At 43.7% G+C, this 22,553-nt stretch overlaps 1 protein-coding gene and 1 long non-coding RNA gene across 6 annotated transcripts in view; one reads left to right on the top strand and one right to left on the bottom strand.

The window, feature by feature from the left end:
* Positions 1-10,857: 10,857 nt before the first annotated feature.
* On the top strand, positions 10,858-12,638 carry LOC147034740 (uncharacterized). The gene is made up of 2 exons (XR_015060020.1): positions 10,858-11,050; positions 12,445-12,638. It is a non-coding gene; the product is annotated as an uncharacterized LOC147034740 (long non-coding RNA).
* The window catches only part of LOC147034739 (histone-lysine N-methyltransferase Smyd1-like), a 51,465-nt gene continuing 40,802 nt past the window's right edge, over positions 11,891-22,553 (bottom strand). For 4 of the 5 annotated variants that reach the window (XM_085888058.1, XM_085888049.1, XM_085888033.1 and 1 more), the window contains 4 exons: positions 14,487-14,651; positions 13,059-13,219; positions 12,468-12,636; positions 11,891-12,354 (listed from right to left, as the gene is read on the bottom strand). In XM_085888058.1, the coding sequence (XP_085744184.1) occupies positions 12,202-12,354; positions 12,468-12,636; positions 13,059-13,219; positions 14,487-14,651 (648 nt within the window). In that variant the 3' untranslated portion in view covers positions 11,891-12,201. The remainder of the gene's footprint in view (positions 12,355-12,467; positions 12,637-13,058; positions 13,220-14,486; positions 14,652-22,553) is intronic. The other variant, XM_085888040.1, reaches the window with a different exon arrangement.

The raw sequence follows: 22,553 nt of genomic DNA, 5'->3' as shown, positions 1-22,553 counted from the left end.
TCAAGGTCACAAGGTCATGAACTTAGAAAATTTCGAATTTTGACATAAAAATCATACGCCCGCCCAAACTTTGAAAGCGGGGATGACAACATTTTTTTATGCATAATCTTGAGGTCATTCCCCACCTAAAGTCTTGAAACCATTTTGCTCTATCTCGAACACCTTGCCCGTGGCGCCCCCTTCAAGTTTGTTTTTATGCTGATTTCATCAAAGTATGAATAAACCAATGTCACCCGCAGGGTGACCTGTATCTTGCCAAAAGGTGACCACGTGTGACTTCTTTAAGGTCACACTGAGGTGAACAGAGCTGCTATCCACCAGGAGCGACTCCTTGAGGAATATCTGCCTACGAGAGATTCCGATGAGAATCGTTCTACAGAGTAACCATGAAAAATATGCGTTTGCCTCATAACGTCACCAAATGACGTCATAATGTCTCAAGCTTGATATATCTTGAAAGCACTCATCGAGGTGTTCAATTTGAGGTACTACACGATATGGTTCCTAAAACTTGAAAATTTGACCTTGGGGTCAAAATATTTCGACCTAAGGCGCTAACCATGGAGGTCAAGGCCAATCGCCACCAAAAACTAATCAGCTGAGTGCCAGACTATATACTACATTCCCATAAAGTTTGAAGATGATTCGATTTAAAAATTACTCAAAAAAATAAGGGTTTCGGCGACCTCCATGATTTACCGCAAAGTGACCTTGACCTTTGACCTTGACCTTTATGTGTGCTGAAGGGTATTGTAATAATACTATGATATGTGTACCCACAAGAGTTTCCGATGAGAATTGTGCTCTACAGAGTGATATAAAGGTGAAAAATCCAATGATTACAGACAAACAAACAAAAAAAGTTACCAAGTAACAGATCTTGCAAAAACTTCGTTTTGGCAAGATAATAATCCGAGGAGTGTGAAATGCCATATTGCCGAAATGACGTTATATTGTTCCTGGAATGTTCCAGAGGAAGTTTTGCACCAAAGGTCATGATCCTTGACCTTTGACCTTTAAAGTTCACAAAGGTCAAATTTTCAAAGTTGTGGGAATCGAACCGGGTTTTCGACCTTCTTCGACGAACTAACTCCAATAAGCTATAGCACGTATCCTGTTTCCTTATTTTAATATCCACAACATTGTTTTGTGACGTTTAAAGGTTATGCACAGGTCAAATTTTTAAAGTTGTTGAACGAAACCTGGTTTTCAACATTTTGCAGCTAATAACCTGTCACTCGTACCACATCATGTTGATCATTTTTATAACTAGGTCAAACATTATCACATTGTCTCATCCTTGACTTCTGAAACAATCTACATCGTCAAATACCGCTCGTGAATATCGTCGTCTTCAGACTTGTATGAAGTCTTAAAAACAGCAAGTTTCCTATTTGGAATGATTTTCAATTTTGTTTGACTGCCAGACAGACAGATGGACAACAAATCAAAAATGACCGCACTGTGGTCACAACCTGCGACAAAATTTGGTAACTGGCCAATTTGGGAACGCGCAGTTTAAGCACTCCTTTAAAGATGAATAGCACGATTGGGAAATGCATATTTACTGCATTGCTGAAACATTAGCTCGACACCTCTCCTCCATGTCATCCTCCGCCATGGTCATATCATAACGAGCTGATTCATCGTATGGTCACGGATTGTTTAACCCCCATGTGGGGTGGTTCAAAAACTGCATCACGATTATTTTGTTCGGGAGATGTTTACTGTGCATGCTGACTGGCTTGATTAAACCTTAATTATAATTTTTATTCGACAATGATTGGATGTTTTTGGGGTCCCTCATCTTGAGTAACACTTGACCCAAACAAAGCCAATGGCAATCTAATGCAACAAACCTGGGCAGTGGAAAATCAGCAAAGGCTTACAGGCCTGATGTCTTTGGCCCACCAGAAAACCAAGATGGCGGTCATATTATTTTGTCTGGGTGCAATGCTGGGTGGAGTCGAGCAACAAATCTGGGTGGTGTCTGGCAGCTGTCCGACAAATGGGTCCACATTTCAAAAGTTGACCCCTAACAAGAACTACCACAACAACAACAACAACAACAACAACAACAGCAACAACAAACATGCGGAGCTCATGTTGACCTGCCACATGTTACAGGTAAAAACTATAAGGGCACTTCGTCGAGCGCATACCTCCGTCCTCAAATGCCTGATCCACGAGAACATATCTGGCCCAATACATTTTTGAAATATCGTTTTTCGCCCTATCTCTCAATGGTGAAGAATCACTTTATAATTCTAGTAGTCGGATTCGGATCTTCACTAAAATCTAATCAATTATTCTGTGTCACACACCCAACCTGTCCACCGAGTTTCATCCGAATCCATCCAGAACTTTTTGAGATATCCTGCTATATATCATTTTTGAGCCCGATCTCTCAATGGTGAAGAATCACTTAAAAAATTATCAGATCCGGATCCGGATCCAGATCTTCACCAAAATCTTCACCAACATCATCTCTCCATGGCCTGTGACATCGTCCAGCTCTCAACGGCCTGTGACATCGTCCACCTCTCCACGGCCTGTGGCATCGTCCACCTCTCCATGGCCGGTGACATCGTCAAACTCTCTATGGCTGATGACATCATCAACCTCTCCATTGCTTATGACATCATCAACCTCTCCATGGCCGGTGACATCGTCTAACTCTCTCCAGCCTGTGACATCGTCCACATCTCCACGGCCTGTGAAACAATCAACCTCTTCTCTCTACGGCATGTGACACCATAAACCTCTTCTCTTCATGGCCTGAGACATCATCGACTCTTCATGGCCTGTGACATCGTCCACATCTTCACGGCCTGTGAAACAATCAACCTCTTCTCTCTACGGCATGTGACACCATCAACCCCTTCTCTCCACGGCCGATGACATCGTCAACCTCTCCATGGCCTGTGACACCATCAAGCCGTTCTCTCCACGGCCGATGACATCGTCAACCTCTCCATGGCCTGTGACACCATCAACCCCTTCTCTCCACGGTCGATGACATCGTCGACCTCTCCATGGCTTTGGACATCATCAACCTCTCCATGGCCTGTGACATCGTCCACATCTCCACGGCCTGTGAAACAATCAACCTCTTCTCTCTACGGCATGTGACACCATCAACCCCTTCTCTCCACGGCCTGTGACACCATCAACCCCTTCTCTCCACGGCCGATGACATCGTCAACCTCTCCACGGCCTGTGACACCATCAACCCCTTCTCTCCACGGCCGATGACATCGTCAACCTCTCCATGGCCTGTGACACCATCAACCTCTTCTCTCCACGGCCGTTGACATCGTCGACCTCTCCATGGCTTTGGACATCATCAACCTCTCCACGGCCTGTGATATCTTCAACCTCTCTCCAGCCTGTGACATCGTCAACCTCTCCACGGCCTGTGAAACAATCAACCTCTTCTCTCTACGGCCTGTGACACCATCAACCTCTTCTCTCCATGGCCTGTGACATCGTCAACCTCTCCACAGCCTGTGACACCGTCAACCCCTTCTCTCCACGGCTGATGACATCATCAACCTCTCCACGGCTGGTGACATCATCAACCTCTCCACGGCTGGTGACATCGTCAACGTCTCCACAGTTGGTGACGTCATAAACCTCTCCACAGCTGGTGACATCATTAACGTCTCCACGGCTGGTGACGTCATCAACCTCTCCACAGCTGGTGACGTCATTAACGTCTCCACGGCTGGTGACGTCATCAACCTCTCCACAGCTGGTGACGTCATTAACGTCTCCACGGCTGGTGACGTCATCAATCTCTCCACGGCTGGTGACGTCATCAACCTCTCCACGGCTGGTGACATCAACCTCTCCACGGCTGGTGACATCAACGTCTCCTCGGCTGGTGACGTCATCAACCTCTCCACGGCTGGTGACATCAACCTCTCCACAGCTGGTGACATCATTAACGTCTCCACGGCTGGTGACGTCATCAACCTCTCCACGGCTGGTGACATCAACCTCTCCACAGCTGGTGACATCATCAACCTCTCCACGGCCTGTGATATCTTCAACCTCTCTCCAGCCTGTGACATTGTCAACCTCTCCACGGCCTGTGAAACAATCAACCTCTTCTCTCTACGGCCTGTGACACCATCAACCTCTTCTCTCCATGGCCTGTGACATCGTCAACCTCTCCACAGCCTGTGACACCGTCAACCCCTTCTCTCCACGGCTGATGACATCATCAACCTCTCCACGGCTGGTGACATCATCAACCTCTCCACGGCTGGTGACATCGTCAACGTCTCCACAGTTGGTGACGTCATAAACCTCTCCACAGCTGGTGACATCATTAACGTCTCCACGGCTGGTGACGTCATCAACCTCTCCACAGTTGGTGACATCATTCACGTCTCCACGGCTGGTGACTACATCAACCTCTCCACGGCTGGTGACGTCATCAACCTCTCCACGGCTGGTGACGTCATCAACCTCTCCACGGCCGGTGACGTCATCAACCTCTCCACGGCCTGTGACGTCATCAACCTCTCCACGGCCTGTGACGTCAATTTTGGGCCTCTCACCGCAGGCAGGTCGGTGGTCTTTCTGTCTTCTACCGTCTCCTCTCCGGTCTCGCCCCTCCCCCCTCCCCCTTGCTGTGTCTGTGATTTGTCCCCACCACATTTCCTCAGGGCGCTCAAGGTCCTTCAACAACCCCCTTCTGGTAAAACTACCAAAATCACGAATCGCTGCTCATCTTCACTCTTTCATTCCTCTTTTTTTTCTCGTCTTTGGAAAAAACTACCTCACTCTCTTCAATCCCATTCTTCCCTCCAGGCTTTCAAAACAGCTGTTCACCACCACCTCTTATCACCCCCCATCCAAATCCTCGATATTTTCTACCCCCGATAATCCACCCCAAGCCCACCTCCTACAAATTCCCTACTTTCCTTCCTGAAAGTCCCTGTAATGTCCATCTTGTATTCCCCACGTTCCCCGTCCCATCCCTCTCCCTCCCCTCTTGTCTCATGCCCCCCTTGATGTGTGTTGTGTGTTATCTCTCATACGAGCCTCGACAAGATATACAAAACAAAAAAAAAAAGAGTTCTTTGAAGATTCTTGTTTTGATTTGATGTACCATACTCTTTGTTGGTGCTGCCAAATACCGTTTTTTGGCAAAAGTTGTACTGGGTGGTTTGCCATTGCTTTCCCAATGTGCATCAAATAAGGTAGCAGCAAATGTACCATTTTTAGTTTTTGGTATGACTCGGATGGGGTTTGAATACATCACTGAGCCTGGTGAAGTTTCTATGATGATGATGATGATGATGATGATGATGATGATGATGATGATGATGATGATGATGATTATTGCTCCCGATGGAAGTGACAGGGTCATGTTATTATCCTATCTGGGGTGTATAGATTCCTTTGGCGTACAAGATAAGCGGAGAATGCCTCAAGGATGCCGGGATTCCTCCAGATTTCTTTCAGTTTCGTGTTAAACAGCAGAAGCAACTATTTAAAAAGGTAATCAGACGTGTTTGTGGTTTATAATATCTTTAAATTCTGGTTGGCCTCTTCTTCTTCGTGGGGCTTGCCCCTCAAAACGCCACGATAAGCGATTCATACACGTCAACGCGGCGTTTGTCCAAGGAGGAAAGACCCATTGGAGAGAGGGGATATCATTTTTTTTTTGGTATTAATTTTGTTTTGTAATAACATTAGTATGATGCGAGTAATAATAATTGGTTAGTGGGCGCCAGCAGTGTTGGTTCGCGGGCGCCAGCAGTGACCACTATTTTTGTTGTGTCTGTGTGTCTGTCTGTCTGTCTGTTTGTGACTCTCTCCAGAGCATAGCTCCGTGACGTTTGATGCAATCTTAATGTAACTTGGACACAAGCTAGATATCATGGTCTAGTTGTGTCTTTTTGTATGAGGGGCGTCCCACACCCCATTGTGGGCGGAGCCATACCCACTTGAACTTTTTATTTATTTATATTTTTTCTCTTTTTATTTATTTATAACTATTTATTTTTTTATTTTTTTTCAGTTTCTGCGCTGGTGTTGCTTTGAAACTTTGACCGGATTTCATCCCTCATTTGAACACCTTTTTAAATGAGAAAAAGTACGGGCTCACCTTGCATCGTTGGAATTCATTTTTCAGGAACACCATCTCACTCTTGTGTTGCATGAAAAACCTTCTTCGCACATTTCATCAAATAACTCCAAACATTTGATTTCATCGTCATTGTACATTCGATCCCACCTTCGATGGAAACACCGTTGAACCCCATTACAAGTCTCATCGCAATTTACCAGAACTTTCTTTCACCCTTGATTTGTTTTAAATATGGAGGCTTCAACTCCCAACTGAGTTACAATACATGTTGTGTCCTCAGCTCAAATCCTCCTTCTTCTTCTTCTTCTTCTTTCGTATGCAGAACATGGTTACAGGTTGCATCATTGACTGAGGGTGAGGTTGTGCCACTGATGTAACGCCCTCTGTCGGTTCGAGCTGGAATTTGTTCAGGGTGCTGGCAATAGCTCGCCTGTTCTTTGCGAAGGACACCGTGGGATCTTTAACATCTATCAACTGATGCTGACACATGGAACGCCCAGTTTAATGTCTATCCGTGTGACGGCACACACATTGATGAATCGCCCTGCCTGTGAAACATTAGGATGACACTTTGTTGCTGGGTCGAGATTCAAATCCGTGCCAGATGGCTCAGAGGCAAGTATGCGTACCTCTTGGCCATCCTGCCAGCTCCTTGGCTCAACTCTAATGGGACACAAGACTTGTATTCGGGTATTTTTTTATCAGCAGGATGAGTCTTATGGTTCCTGGAAAACAATGTTACCATAACTTGTACACTTCGAAGGGCATTCAACGAAGTCTTATGGTACAAGGCAGCAATACGTGCTGCTGGAAAAAATATTTTATACAAGTATGTGTCAACCCTCAGGAGAGTCAGAAAACAACATCTTTCTAATCTCAAGTCTGAACTCTCAAACCTCTCTGCCTCCTCCAAATCCTGGTGGCATCTAATCAAAATCTGTTTCTGGTGTATGTTCCCCCTCCATCCCCTCCCTTACCTCAATTGGCCACACTGCTGACACCGCACGTAAAAAGGCTGAATGCCTAAACTCGGTGTTTGCATCTAAATTTTGTTTCCAAAACTCATCGCTTTCTGGACCCACCTTACCCAGTCACACCCAGCTGTCCCTGGACTCCTTGTCCTTTTCTCCTGACAAGGTGGAGAGTTTGCTATCAAACCTCGACTCAGATTTTGCAACTGGTCCAGACGGCATCAGCCCACGTGTCATAAAAACCTGCTCCTCTGCTCTTGCTCACCCTCTCTCTGTTCGATTCACCCTCTCATTTGCTCAAGGTCATCTGCCATCTGCTTGGAAATCAGCAAACGTTACCGTTCTGTATAAAAAATGTGAAAAAACAGATCCCTGCAAATACAGACCAATTAGCCTTCTCCCTATCATCAGCAAGGTTATGGAATCCATCATCGCTTCAGACATTAAATCCTTCCTCTTCTCCAATGGCTTGATTTCCGATCATCAACTTGGTTTCAGACCAGGTCACTCTACCCTGGATATGCTGCTTCTGCCCTCCCATCAATGGATGGAGGTCCTCAATGCCAGACATGAAATCAGAGACATATCCTTGGACATTTCGCGTGCTTTTGACACTGTATGGCACCCTGCCCTGCTCACCAAACTCTCTTCCTATGGTATCCAAGGCCATCTCCACTCATGGCTCGCAGACTTCCTCTCCTGTCGCAGTCAACGTGTGGCCCTAAATGGAGTTCTTTCATCCCCTCTTCCTGTCCAGGCTGGAGTTCCTCAAGGTTGCGTTCTGGGCCATGTTCTTTTTCTGGTTTTCATCAATGATCTCTCCGACTCTCTGGAAAATCCTCTTTATCTCTTTGCTGATGACTCCACTCTCTGCCGTACCATCTGTCATCACTCAGACCGGCAAGCAGCAGCTTCTTCGCTCACTGCAGATCTGGATAAAATCACAAACTGGTCCAACACGTGGAACATGTCTTTCAATCTGGACAAATCTCACACTCTCACCTTGTCTCAACAAAAGGATTGTTTAGAACCCCACCTCTTCCCCCCATCCACTTTCTCAACAATCCTCTGGAAGAAGTCCTTTCTTTGAAGCTTCTATCTGCCATGACCTTTCCTGGGAAAGCCACATTTACAACCTCGCCTCCAAAGCCATTCACTGACTGGGAATCCTCCATCGTGCAAAGTCCTTCCTCGGCCCACCTGAGCTCCTGACCACATACAAAGCTTTCATCCATAGTCTGATGGAGTACTGCTCTCCCCTCTGTGCCGGTGCTCCTGCCTCTCACCTTTCTCGGCTTCACGCTGTGGAAACCAAGGCATTTAGGATCATTGGTATCTCCCGCGATGAGGCTGTCTTTGGGCCTCTCATTCACCGCAAACAGGTCAGTGATCTTTCTGTCTTCTACTGTCTCGCCCCACCCCCCTGCTCTGTGTGCAATATGTCCCCCCCCCTCCATATTTCTGCAGGGCGCTCAAGGTCCTCCAGCAGCCCCCTTCTGGTAAAACTATCAAAATCTCGAATGACTGCTCACCTTCACTCTTTCATTCCTCTTTTTTCCCCGCCTTTGGAAGAAACCCCCACATTCTTCAATCCCATTCTTCCCTCCAGGCCTTCAAAATAGTTGTACACCACCACCTCATATCTTTCGCCATCCAAAATCATGATCTTTTCTACCCCCGTTAATCCACCCCAATCCCACCTCTTTCAAATTCCCTGTTTTCCTTCCTGAAAGTCCCTGTTGTGTCCATCTTGTATTCCCCATGTTCCCCATCCCATCCCTCTCCCTTCCACAGATCTCCTAATGTCTCTGTTCCCCACTGTTTTGTCCTTCCCTCTCCCTCCCCTCTTGTCTCCTCGCCCCTTGTTGTGCGTTGTGTGTTAGCTCTCATACGAGCCTCGACAAGGTATACAAAAAACTATATAAAAATAGAAAACAGCGTGATATTTATTGTTAAAGATGTGGAAGTTTTGTTTTTGCATCGAGCAACTGACATGTTATCTCCATCCTTTTCTCCTGTGTTTTCTTTCTCCGCACTTCTTCTCTTGCATAATGTTCTTTTCAAAAAGAGAAAGTAAAAAAAACAACAAAATCCCATAATTCGTTGTGCCCTCACACTCCCAATGCTCATTCTTGAACATCCTTTTCCTTCTGATATCTTCTTCCTTACTCGCAGAACTCCAATCCGATGTTCCATACTCTCTGATGAAGAGAGTAAAATGGTTCTACTGAAGCAGGTTCTCGGCTTGAGGTCATGGTGTGCGGTTTGCCATCCCTCTCCCAACAGTAGTAAGGTGAAAAATTTGTTCATGGTTTTGGTCATAGCTGGTCTACTCTTGGCGAAGGACACCGTGGGATCTTTAATATCCCAGAGACGGCACGCATGTTGATGAAACACCGGGATGACGGTTTATAGCTGGATCGGGATTCGAATCCAGGCTAGACAGGTTAGAGGTAAGTGTGCATACCTCAAGGCCATCTTGCCAGTGGTTTTTTGAAACATAATAAAAGTGTATAATTGTTTTTGAAAGCCATTGTTTCATTAAAACATTCGCATTCCTAAAACTTCTATTCACATCCTTTTGAGTGCAAAGTTAAAAAAAATAATAAAATATTAAAAGAAAACTTTGGAGAATGATCTTAGGTCACCAAAAGAGCAGCTACCCGCATTGCAAACCCAAGGATTGGGATGCCAATGAAATGAGGGATGGGGGTGGCAGAGAGACTTTTTCTATTTAAATTTTCTTTATGGATTTATTTTGGGAGAGATAAGGAAAATAGTTACACAGAAATGAAAGTGGGCAGCGAATGTAAACTTGGACGGACAAAAGGAGGAATTGATTGTACGAAGGAGAGCACGAACAATGAACACAAACAACAGTGTACCAAGATGCACTGAAGTTAAAGGTAGCAAAATAAACACAAAGGACATTTAAAATGTTGAAATGACGACTTTGAGGAGAAGGGGAACAAAAATGGGTCTTGAAAACAAGGGAGGAAGCTTGTGGAGCATGTGAGGCTCATGCCGTACCAAGAGAACCAATCAAATGAAGTATCCAAAGACTTATGGGATTCTCAAGGACAGCGATTAATACAATGTCTGAGATTGTAAAAACGAAGTTACACCTGGTGGAGTGAAAAATAATCCAACAAGTTGTACTGAGCTTTGCAGGAGCTAAGCGGGCTTTGTCTGCATCGCCAAGAAGCTGGAAATGGACGAAATCAACAACGATTGGATGGGATCGTCTGAATGCACTCTTGCTCCTGCATGCACACCATTGAATGGAGTTGATCTGCTATGATTATTAACTTTTACAATTTCTTGCTCAATGACCATCCTTGACACTTTTCCAACACATCCTTTAATGACTCATGTTTGAGTTTGAATGAGCATTTTGAGAAGATTGCTGCCATCATGCTCATCCCTGATCTCCAGATAGAGGCCTGAAAGTGCTCCTCAGCAGTGTCCTCAACTACTCCAAAACGTTTTATTTTCATAACAACTTGTCCTTATTTTGATGGGAATTTTCTGTAACTGTTCTCCTCATCAGCTTGTACCTCTTTGATGATGTGCCATCCTAGCTTGGTGTTTGCTTAATCGTTAAAGGTGGCTGGCTTAAGATCTTTGGGTCTTGAGTTCAAGCTCCTGTTGTGCCGTTGCATCACACCAGGTGGGTTGACTCAGTTTGTTATGCCTTCCGAGGTTGTCAAAATGAGTACCAGCTTGCTGGAAACAGGGGGGCACTGCATCAGTGGTACAGCTGTGCTCCTAGCCAAGATGCAACTCACAGGCTGCATACAAAATGATCATGTACACATCCTGATTATCTTTGTCATCTATTCTCGATATACAGATCTTTCGGCCTCCAACTCTGCTGCTTTGTACAGTCCAGATGGTCTTGTTCTTGTCCTTGCAATGGGATCTCCTGGTTGGTGGGAGCAGAAAACAAGGGCTTCTTTCCAAGAGCCTCAAGGTATGGTTTAATAAGCAACAGAAAAATTGAAGTCTGCTTCTCTGTTTTCATAAAACTCTCCTTGCAGCTGATTTGCCCCAAAACTCTTGTTCAAACTTGAATGAGCTATAACAATATGGGGGTTCATATGGTAACAAATTTAATAGCTCTTGAAACGCACAATGATAGCTTGTTCTGTTGTTAGTTTCCATTAACGCGTTGATGCTTTTGTCTGGTGCTCGGTGACAAATATTAGCAAAGAGTTTGGCTTTTCACCAACAGTTGAGTGATCACAGCGAGCTTAAGGGAGAGCTCAAAGTCAAACAGCTTGTATAGTCAATGCTGTGAAGCTATAACAATGTAATGGTGTTAACAGTATGTAGTTTTAGAGGGAGTACATTTGCTTTTGTTTTCAGCCTGTTGTCATCCATTTGCATTCGCTTGTATCTGCTCGCAAGATCCCATGACACCTTTCAAAACCAATTGGTCATAAAGTTTTGGTATCCTGGCTAAATTCCAAAATCTTGCTTCAAGCTACAAGGATACTGCATCGGTGGTCTAATTGTACTATTGGAATGATACAACTAGCAGATAAAACTATTAAGTGAACATATGCTCGCAGTACCTTGTGCATGTCCTTCGTCTTCCAATAAAGTGCAAAAACCTCTAATAGTCTGAGGAGGAGTATTATCACACTGAATTATGTTAAAGATCTGATATGTTTCAAACACGGCAGGTACATTCCGTTTTTTGGTCCCTTCGAAGAATTTCTACTTCAAGTTTCAGGGATACGGAGTTAGTGGTCTCATTGTACCTTCTTGTCGAAGTGACCAGCAAGTTGCATTGTGGAGTGAATCCCACTCAAATTATGTGTTTTTATCAGATAAACTTGTTTCCAAAAGGATTTTTTTTTTCATCCATGTATTTTCTTTCTGTATTCTGTACTTATTCTTTCCCCCAAGAAAGTTTTAACAGCTGTATGAGAACATTACATTCAAAAATGTCCAGATTTCAAATCGTATTCCCATTCCTGAGAGGTAATGCTTTTTCCTTCATTTCAAACATAAACATGACAGTGTATCATCCCATCCGAACCCCCCCCCCAACCCCCAAAAAAACCTAACAAACGATGGAAGCAACACAGCTACAAAGTGGGCATCTCGTAGTTTTTTTCAGTATATTCTGAAAAAAATGGTCTTTTCTGGAGGCTGCATTGAGGCTTTTAGTGCTTCACGCATAAGCTCGCCATCTTGGTCCGGCAGGTCCTGAATTCTCACAGACTGCCCAGAAACTTTCATTTTCCTCTCGAGGCCCCAACACAGAGCCTGGGAAAGAGGGTGGGGATGGGGGGAGTGAATGAAAAGCAATGCATGTTGTATCTTGGAACATAACGTTATATTTGCCTGTGTACCCAGACCGACACTTATTGTGTACCGACCTGCACGTGTTTGGTACGTGGGTGCAGCGCTCCATGTGTGCTGAGCAACACAGAAAGCACTTCACACAAAAGACCATGACCCTCTTCCAGCTCACCATAAATGCAAGCTACCGCTGCTGCTTTCATGAACACGCTGACCACCTTGGGTGCCCAGGATAAGCCCAACTTTCTGCAGGTACAGGTGAATAGCATTACACTCTAACAACAAAGACCTGATTATCGACTAATAACAATATACCATTATTCCATTTTACTTATTGACAAGTTAACCTCGGCGGCCATGATTTGTTAAAAGATGACCAGCCTCAGTGGTGTAATGGTTAGTGTCCACTCTGAGTCTGGGATGTTAGCAGATTGAAACCCCCTGCTGAGTCACACTAAAGACAGGCCTCGATTGGCCTAATGCCTTCCTGCTGCATCAAAGTTCATTCTAAGTATAACCATCTTTAATGTCTTTGTTTGTTCATTTTATGTTTTTTGTTTTGCTCTCCAACCATTTTCAGTTTCAAGAATTCTCTTGTTGCTGGCCTTATAGTCTTTGTAAAAGTCTTTGTAAAAACAGTTGTTTTTTGTCCCACATTATCTAAATACCTAAAAGAATTGGTTGCTTGAGTGACGAGGGAAAGAGCTTTATCAGTTGACAAATGGCAGGCAGCAGAAAGTGCAGCATTAAGGACACACAGTCTGTAGGCATGAGTGACTCCGAGGACACCTTCTTGTTTCACAAGCGACTCCAGGCACAACTCCCAAGCCTGCCAAAGCAAAATAAACCGTTGAGCAGCTCCATTTTGAGATTTAACATTAAACCAATTACCAGATATCATTGAAAAGACCATTCTACAACAAACAAGATCTCAAAAAGAGCTTCCAATGCATGACAACTTTTCGTTTGCTAACTTGTTCTTATTTAACACCAGCAAAGGTACCCGGTGTTGCTGGCCGATGCTGGGTCCCTCTTCTCACACCTTCCCCTCCCTCTGCACTCCTTCCCACCCCTTTCCTTCTCCCACCTCCTTATACCCCATCCCCCTCCCCCCCTCATACCCCACACCCTCTCTCCTCCCACCTCTTAATGCTCACAGTAGCTTCTGCATGGGTCTTAAGGGTCTTATGGGTCTTTAGGGTCTTAGAAGTTGAAAGTCTTAAAGGATCTTAGGGGTCTTAAGGATCTTTGGGGTCTCCAGGGTCTTCTGGGTCTTAAGTGTCTTTGGGGTCTTAAAGGATCTTTGAGGTCATAAAGGGTAATACAGGTCTCTGGGGTTTTTGGAGTCTTAAAGGGTGTTAGAGATCTTTGGGATATTTGGGTTTGAAAGGGTCTTTGTGGTCAAAAGGGTCTTCAGAGTATTAGGGGTCTTCGAAGGCTGAAGTGGTGGATGAAAATACCTTGAGGCTAATCCCTGGGTCAGTCTTGGTCTGTGTGCCAAATTTGGTGGTTGTCAGCCCAGTTTGCTTTGCAAAAAATGTGAACATATTTAAATACAGATAGACAGACAGACAACTTTTATTTACTCGTGGGAAACCCATGGGCATAGGACATGCATGATATTTGGACATCTTGAGTTAGATGCTGCACATAGATTCTTCCAAAATGGGTTCTGGCAATTCATCAGATCCAGAAATGATGTGTAATGTATACAATTTATTTACATCACAAAACATGTGAATACATAATATGTGAAATACAGTTTGTTTATAAATCCCAGATATCTGAAATGGCCGTGTTTGGAGCAGAGCTGAATTGCAACTTTGGATATTGCGATATTTTCCATCATTACCTTGATAATGTTGTTGTAATCGAACAGGTATGGCAAATAGTGGAGGTAATTGGACTTTTCCCTTGGAGTGACACAGTGTAAATCCATCCCCTTTTCCTGTTGATTAATTTGTGAAATATTTTGCAGAACAGCACACAACATGGTGAGGTCAAAGGACCGCAATTATGCTGTTGGTAAATATTATCGGATACTTTGTCCGATTTATTAAGGCTGCTGTTGTATATGTTTGCTGAGCATGCATTACCCTCCAAAGTCTTCGTTGCTCAGCATTTCGTGCAAGTCGATGTTGAAGTTGATCAGTCATCTCATTCTCCCACCTCATTCTTTTTCTTGCTGCATCCTGTGCAAGTCTGAGTTGAAGTTGATCAGCCATCTCATTATCTTGCCTCATTCTTTTTCTTGCTGCATCCTGTGCAAGTCTGTGTTTCAGTTGATCAACCATCTCATTCTCTTGCCTCATTCTTTTTCTTTCTGCTTCCCATACAAGTCTATGATGACGTTCATCAGCTGATTCATTCTGTTCCTTCATTATTTTATTCATTTTTGAAATGTCAGTTCCAAACTCAATGTGTCACATCCTCTGGTTTAACGTCCCTCACCATACATGCTAAACACCAGGATGGTAGTTTATATGGCTGGGTTGGAATTCTAATCCTGGCAAGGTAGCTTAAAGCCAAATGTGAAATCCTTTTCGAGTGAAAGCTATCCAGGCAGGCCATAAAATAACAAATGCAATGCAAATTATTATTTGAAATAATACTTTACTTTTACTATGCTTAAGATGTGTGACGTCATCATATCAACATCATCCTGCTTCACATAGGAGCTTTATGCTTGTGTGACTGGGATCAAAGAGTACTGAAGACTTGCAAGTTTTTATTGTGATTAGGTCTAAATAGTTCAATATTTTATTGTGACGACTGTCGAACGAATACAGCTCAAATGGAAAAGTCCCTGGAAAAAAGTGTTGTGGGCAGTGTATGTAAGTATGACACCCATCTGTCTGGCGAAAACCGAAATTACTCTTTTCATTTGTGTGCAGCACACAAAAGAACATTATTTAATAAGAGATTTAAAATAAACTTATTTAAACTGTACATGTACATAACTTCTAAATCCATACATTACTAAAACTCTCATCTTTTATGTATGTTCCCGAAATACAGCCAAAACGGTACACGATAGCGCAAAATTTTTAGTGCCACCTTACCCACCATTCTCCTGCGGTGTGCAGTATCAGGTGTCGTCAAAATCGGGCAACGAAAAAATTATTAAAAAATCAATTCCCGATTCAGTCAAGTACTCTTCGGGAGTATTTGATCAATGCAAACAACCTCAGTGGTATAGTTCGCTGGAACTATCTTTTTTTTAATGATTTTTTAATCAACCGCTGTCACAACGGGAACCCTACAGGTTCACGGGTCGTCTAGTCTTCTTCTTATTATTTCGCCTGCTCCCGTTAGGGGTCGCCACAGCGGATCATCCATATGATCCGCATAATGATTTGGCACAGGTTTTATGCCGGATGCCCTTCCTGACGCAACCCTGGTCGCCTCTTACGATACAGGGATATGGTGCACCTATTTTAACCGGGGTATACACCGGCCCAGTACACTGGTACTCATTTCGCCGACCTCGGAAGGATGACAGGCTGAGTCAACCCCCTGGTGTATTAATTCAGTGGCCCAACGGGGCTTGAACTCAGGACCTTTTGGATCTCAACCACTGCCCTAACCACTGCGCCAACACCAGGCTCGTTCACGGGTCGTCTAGTAATAACTAAAATATCTCTCAGGAATTTTCTCTCTAATGTTTATTTATTTCACATACGGCAATATGTGAATTATATTGTTGTGGATCTCCGCCCGCCGGCGTGCGAACCACCGCGTTTAATCAATAGCGATCGCTTCGCCCACCGAACAGACAATCCAGTCGCGGCTTTCCGGATCAACGCCGAAAACCAGCCACGGGTGTGCTTTCGACCACACCACAACCTTGTCCGTACTCTACCCGCACTACAGGGTCCAATCGCCAAATCTTCGATTTACCTAATTATTCACGCGGGCAGACTACCGAGAGATTGTACCTCAACGGGACCTGCTTGGAAATGAGCCGCTTAAGCAGCTCGCGCCGTTTTGGGATAACCGAGCGGGGTGTTATCGCGAGGCCCCGCTGGACCCGATTCTATTATCGGCTATTTAATAACCAACTATATTCCGAGTGCAATATGGCAGTTCAATCAAGGGAAAGGACGCAATGAACGGGTGACATTTAAACAAGCACATTTATTTCACAACCAAACATGCACGTATACGGTCAAAGATGCGGTTATGCAGTCATGCATGCAAACAATGCACGTATTCAATCATGCAATGAATGGGGGTAGGGACAAGACGCGAGCAAGACAAAGAGCTACCACTGTCTATTTATTATGTACAGTCACTTATCGACAGTTCTACTTAAAGACATGGCGCCACAACGTTCATGCAAAAGAAACAAAGGAAAAACCCCAGGACAGACGAGGGGAAGACTGGACCTCTTGGGGTCTTTATAAACACGCAGCCGTGTAGACCGCAAAGGCTCCGAGAGACCGGGCTGGCTGCCTTCACCCTCATGGTGACTTGCTCGGGCGACCCTCGACGTCCCCTCTCCAACGACCCATGGTAAGGCATGGGACGGCAGGCCACGCACCTTGGCTCCGCTGCGCTCCTCTCTCTCCAGCTCCCTACCGCGGCTCCACACACTGCCCACAACTCCGACACGACACTCTCTCCTCTCCTCCACACCTTGCGTTCAGCGCGCCCTTTTATATTCACGGTGCCTCGCCCCTCCCTTTGCCCCCCCTCTTCCAGCACGCGCGCGAAGCTTCCAGAAGCAGGGTGTTTTCCTCACCGAATCGGGGCCTTTCTTTTATGTCTTCATAGCTTTCGTCTTTTCCGCACGTGTTTGTCGTTGGGGGGAGGGGTGAGGCCGTCGTCCGTTCTCCCCCGATGAATTCCCGGCTTCTCGCAATCGTGATGAGGTGGAAATGCGGTGGTGGTGTGGTTGGCATTATGGTGGCGTGGCTGGCGTTTTGTGGTGATCTTGATGGTGGTGTGGCTGGCGTTTGTGGTGGTCGTGAGGGTGGTGTGGCTGGCATTTGTGGTGGTCGTGAGGGTGGTGTGGTTGGGCGGTGGTGGTTAAGGTGGTTGTTGTGAAGGCGGCTGTTCATTGTCTGTGGGGATGTTGGCGGTTGACGAGAAGGTGGTTGTGGTGATCGTGGTTGTTGTGGTTGGTGGCGCATTGTGGTGGTAGTAATGGCGGTTGGTCCAAAATAACGATAGCAAAAGAAAAACGGCTAACTCAAAGATCACAGCCCTGCACACGAATAATTTCCCGTTAAACATCGGTGGGGAAATCTATCTAAACACAGACTTATCGACATAACTGATCTAAGGACCTATATGGTGCTCTGCGAATTTCCACAGCCGTAACAATACGTTAGGAAGGTGTTCAATATTATTTCAATTTTAGGAAGGTGTGCCTCATGTTTTGTACACTGAGTGTATATTTATATTTTGTCGTATAATTCATATTTATATTTTGTAGTATAATTTATCTTTTGTCATCAAATTTATATTTATATTTTGTATGATAATATAATTCATATTATACTTTGTAGTATAATTTATGTTTATATTTTGTCATATAATTTATATTTCTATTTTACAGTAGAATTTATATTTATATTTTGTAGTATAATTCATATTTATATTTTGTCGTATAATTTATGTTGATATTTTGCAGTATAATTTATATTTACATTTTGGAGTATAATTTATATTTATATTTTTTGTAATATAATTTATATTGATATTTTGTCATATAATTTATATTTACATTTTGTTGTATTATTTATATTTTGCAGTATAATTTATATTTATTTTTTGTAGTATAATTCATATTTATCTTTTGTAGTTTAATTTATATTTATATTTTGTAGTATAATTCATATTTATATTTTGTAGTATGATTTATATTTATTATATATTTTGGAGTATAATTAATATTTATATTTTGTCATATAATTTATATTGACATTTTGTCGTATAATTTATATTTATATTTATGAGTATAATTTATATTTATATTTTGTAGGACAATTTATATTTATATTTTGTAGTATTATTTATATGTTGCAGTATAATTTATATTTTGAATTTATATTTTGTAGTATAATTCATATTTATATTTTGTAGTATAATTTATGTTTATATTTTGGAGTATAATTTATGTTTATATTTTGGAGTATAGTTTTTATCCCCCACCGCGTGGCGGAAGGGGGATATTGTTGTCACCCAGGTCGTCTGGCTGTCCGTTTGGCTGTCCGTCCGTCCAGGCGTCAACATTTATAGCTGTGAGTGTGATAACTCATAAACTGTTTGCCGTATCGATTTCAAATTTGGGTCACATATGTACCACCTGAAAAGGAAGAACCCTATTGATTTTGGGCGTGGCCGGATCCAAGATGGCCGACTGGGGTGGCCATCTTGAAAAAAATGTTTTTTCACCATATCGATTTGAAATTTGAGTCACACATGTACCACCTGAAAAGGAAGAACCCTATCGATTTTGGGCGTGGCCGGATCCAAGATGGCCGACTGGGGCGGCCATCTTGAAAAAAATGTTTTTTCTAATAAATGGAAAACCGCTTATCTGATTTAAATTATTTTTAGTTACTACGTTCCTCACCCCTGGGGAACTTTTTCGAGATGATGACCAAATGGTGTCTTGTTTCCAATTCACCTCCCTCATTATCTGGAATATGCATGACCTTTTTCATTCAATGGCTGGGGATTCCCCATCTCTGATGGTATATTTTTTTTGCATTTCTACATGTTATAAGTGATTTCCAACAAAAAAACATGCCAAAATTATAATTGCGGCTGATTTTGGAACTTCACGCAGAAGAGGTATTAAATTGATGCAACAACAAATAAAAGTCCCAATTTCTGCTTGTATTTGTTTATACACTGTGAATGCAGTGTACCTGGAGAAAATGACAGCTACTTGTCAAAAAAAATGGCAATTTTTATGCCATTCTGCCAAAAATTGACATTTTTTGTCAAATAAAAAGTGGTCCAAGTTGTGCCATCACTAGTACCAACAACTGCCCCTAATGACAGAGATACTACAGCCTCTCATTTAGCAATTTAGCATGCAAGGGTACAAAATACCAGAAATGACCATGACTGTGAAACAGCCCATATATGTTTGTATGTATTGTTACGGTGCCGGTGGTCGGCCGCGAGCCGACCGCTCTGATGGAGCCGCAAGTCGAGTCGGCCCGACCGATCGCCCAGAATATAGATCGCCGCCCGGATAACTCCGAGGCCGACGGGTCCTTGTGCGAGAACCGTGAAGGGTCAATTTTTCCACCACGTTGTACAGGGTTATTTGCCAATTCTTCAAAATACCTCGAGACCACGTGGCGATCCACCGAGCTTCCACACCCTCGATGGAACTCGTACGATACAAGCCGCTTAAGCGAGCTTGTCCCGTGCGCGATTCCAAGCGGCTTAATAACCAAGAACCGTCGGTCCGAATGTCCCCCTTTTACGGCAAACCAACGGCTTTCTAATTACCAACACACGAAATGCTCAGTCAATGAAAGAATTGACGCGACGAGCTGAAAATATTTAACAATTGGGGTATTTATTAATAATAATGGGGAACTAGGGAAGCAGGCCCATCGCTAGGGGGGGCTTTTGGGTGCAATGCCCCCCATGGCGCATCTGGTGCCCCCCCACTTGTACGCCACCCATTTATGCCCTGTTGCACCCTGTGAACAACTTGGTGTTTAAGGATGAGCGCCCACTGTGAACTCCTTGCTGTTTAAGAGTTCACCTGTGTGAACCAAAACCCTTATTCCAGATGTTCAGTGTCGTGAATAATAAGGCCTTCTTGGATAAACTGTTCTTTAATAATATCCTTCTTTGAATAAGAGTCAAGAGATAAGTGTGCGCTTCCCAGCGCATCTCCAAAAGCAATTGGCAAGACAATACAGTCCAAGACCACAAGATAAAAGATAATAACGCAAGCACCAACGCCAGCAGCCAAGACCTCGTGTCGAATGTCGATGTTGTGGGTGGTTTTATATATATATATATATATATATATATATATATATATATATATATATATATATATATATATATATATATATATATATATATATATATATATATATATATACACACACACACATCATGGATCATTTCGTTTTAAGGAATAGCCAATCACGGTATTCGATATGGAGACCCTGTTGAGCAGGTTACCTGATTGGTTGTAAGTTAGTTATAAATTTAATACAGTCATAATATGATGAAGGAAAAGACATAAATTTACATTATTAAAGATGAAGTGCACGTGCACCACATGACCTTCACAACCCGTCAACCCTCCATCTTACAAAAGTAATTTTATAATAAAAATTAAAAATATGTGTTTGCAATCGTGCTTACATTTGAAATTATGCAGATATAACCTGTTTTTCATGCATGCATCATTTAATAAATAAAACCGTCAACCGTCAAATGTCGCGAGTCGCAAGATTAGTGACGTGAGTCACGAGGGACGAATCACAGAGCGCTACCTTGCAGCAGGAGAAAAAGACGTGGATGATGGATATTCGAAAATGGCTCAGAAAAGGAAAAAATGCAAGCGACGAAAATGAAGAAGATGATGAAAGACATGTTGTGGGAGGAGTTGGCGGAGGAGGAGGAAAAGACGATCATGTCGATGAAATACCGACAGAAGCTGGCCAACCTGGCCAAGCCAGCAACGTCAGCCCTGCGGCTGGAGCCCCAGCGCAGGCAGCCGAGTTTCCACGCTCGGCGGCGGCCTCGGGATCGGGTGTGACTGTCAAGCCGATTCCCGATGATCTTGGAAGTGAGAGACCGAATCAAGTTGTTTTACAGCGGTACCCTGTCCATCTGTTGCAGAACAAGAGTCGCTCGTTTGTGTCCTCGTGGTACCAGACTAATGAATGGCTGGAATACAGTGTGCAGACAGATGCAGCATTCTGCTATCCATGTAGGAAGTTTAACACCGCACGTGGCCCAGTGGACTCTACTTTCACAGTGCGAGGCTACCGGAATTGGAAACATGCCTTTGAGAAAGGCAGGGGGTTTCACAAACACGCAACTTCAAAGGAACATTTAACTTGTGTTTTGAGGTGGAAGGAGAATGAGAGGCGTATCGATTGTGGTAAGGAGATTTCCACACTCCTCAATGCTGACCAGCTAAATAGAAACCAGTACTATGTGTCTGCTCTTATAGATGTTGTGGGATTTCTCGCCGAAAATCAGATACCTTTTAGAGGGAGCCTTGATCATTTTGAGGATATGTCATACGGGCACAGTGGGCTCTTTCTCTCGCTTTTAAATTACACACTCAAAAAAGACACCGAGCTTGCCGAAATAATAAAGCATATCCCACGAAACGCAAGCTATACCAGTCCGGAAATGCAGAATGAACTGATCTGCACATTGAGTAATGTTGTGACGGATGCCATCGTGGAAGAAGTAGGCACATTGTGGTTTACCATCAAGGTGGATGGGACGAGGGACCCCACTGAATGTGAGAACATATCAATCATCATTCGCTTTGTATCCGCATCAAATGAAACAATAGAGCGTCTACTCACAATAGCTACAGCCGACGCTGGAGATGCAAAAACATTGACAGACCTAATAATTGCAGAGCTGACAAAAACAGGACTTGACACGTCAAAAATATTAAGTCAGGTGTACGATGGGGCTTCGGTAATGGCTGGGAAGCACGGTGGGGTGCAAAAGTTGTTGCAAGAGATATTGGAAAGAGAAATCCCCTATGTGCACTGCTTAAATCACCAACTCCATCTGGTAGTTGTCCACGCACTGGCAGCAGAGAAAGCTGTCACTTATTTCCTCGAGGTTTGTTGTTGCCTGTACAAATTCTTCAGAAAGCCCACTGTTGCTGCACAGTATAAAGGTGAGCGGTTAAAACGACTTCTTAATCAAAGGTGGATGGGACATTTAGCCACCTTGTCTGTGATCATAGGATCTTTAAAGGATATCACATCCTTACTGTCGGAGATTGATGCAGAGCGCGCCTACGGTGCAGAGATGAGGATGGAGGCTATTGGGCTTTTGCGGGAAGTCTCTGGGCCTGCCTTCATGTTCATTGCTGTCTTTGTACAAAAACTGCTGATGTTGTTAGATGGCCCTAACAGACTCTTGCAGGCAGAGGACATGGATTTGCTAATGGGGTTGGAACTGGTGGCGAGTGC

This window comes from Eptatretus burgeri, chromosome 1 (assembly GCF_056783735.1).
Source record: "Eptatretus burgeri isolate ZD-2024b chromosome 1, Ebu_testis_v1, whole genome shotgun sequence".
Lineage (NCBI taxonomy): Eukaryota > Metazoa > Chordata > Myxini > Myxiniformes > Myxinidae > Eptatretus > Eptatretus burgeri.
This window is presented reverse-complemented; position numbering and strand designations above follow the sequence as displayed.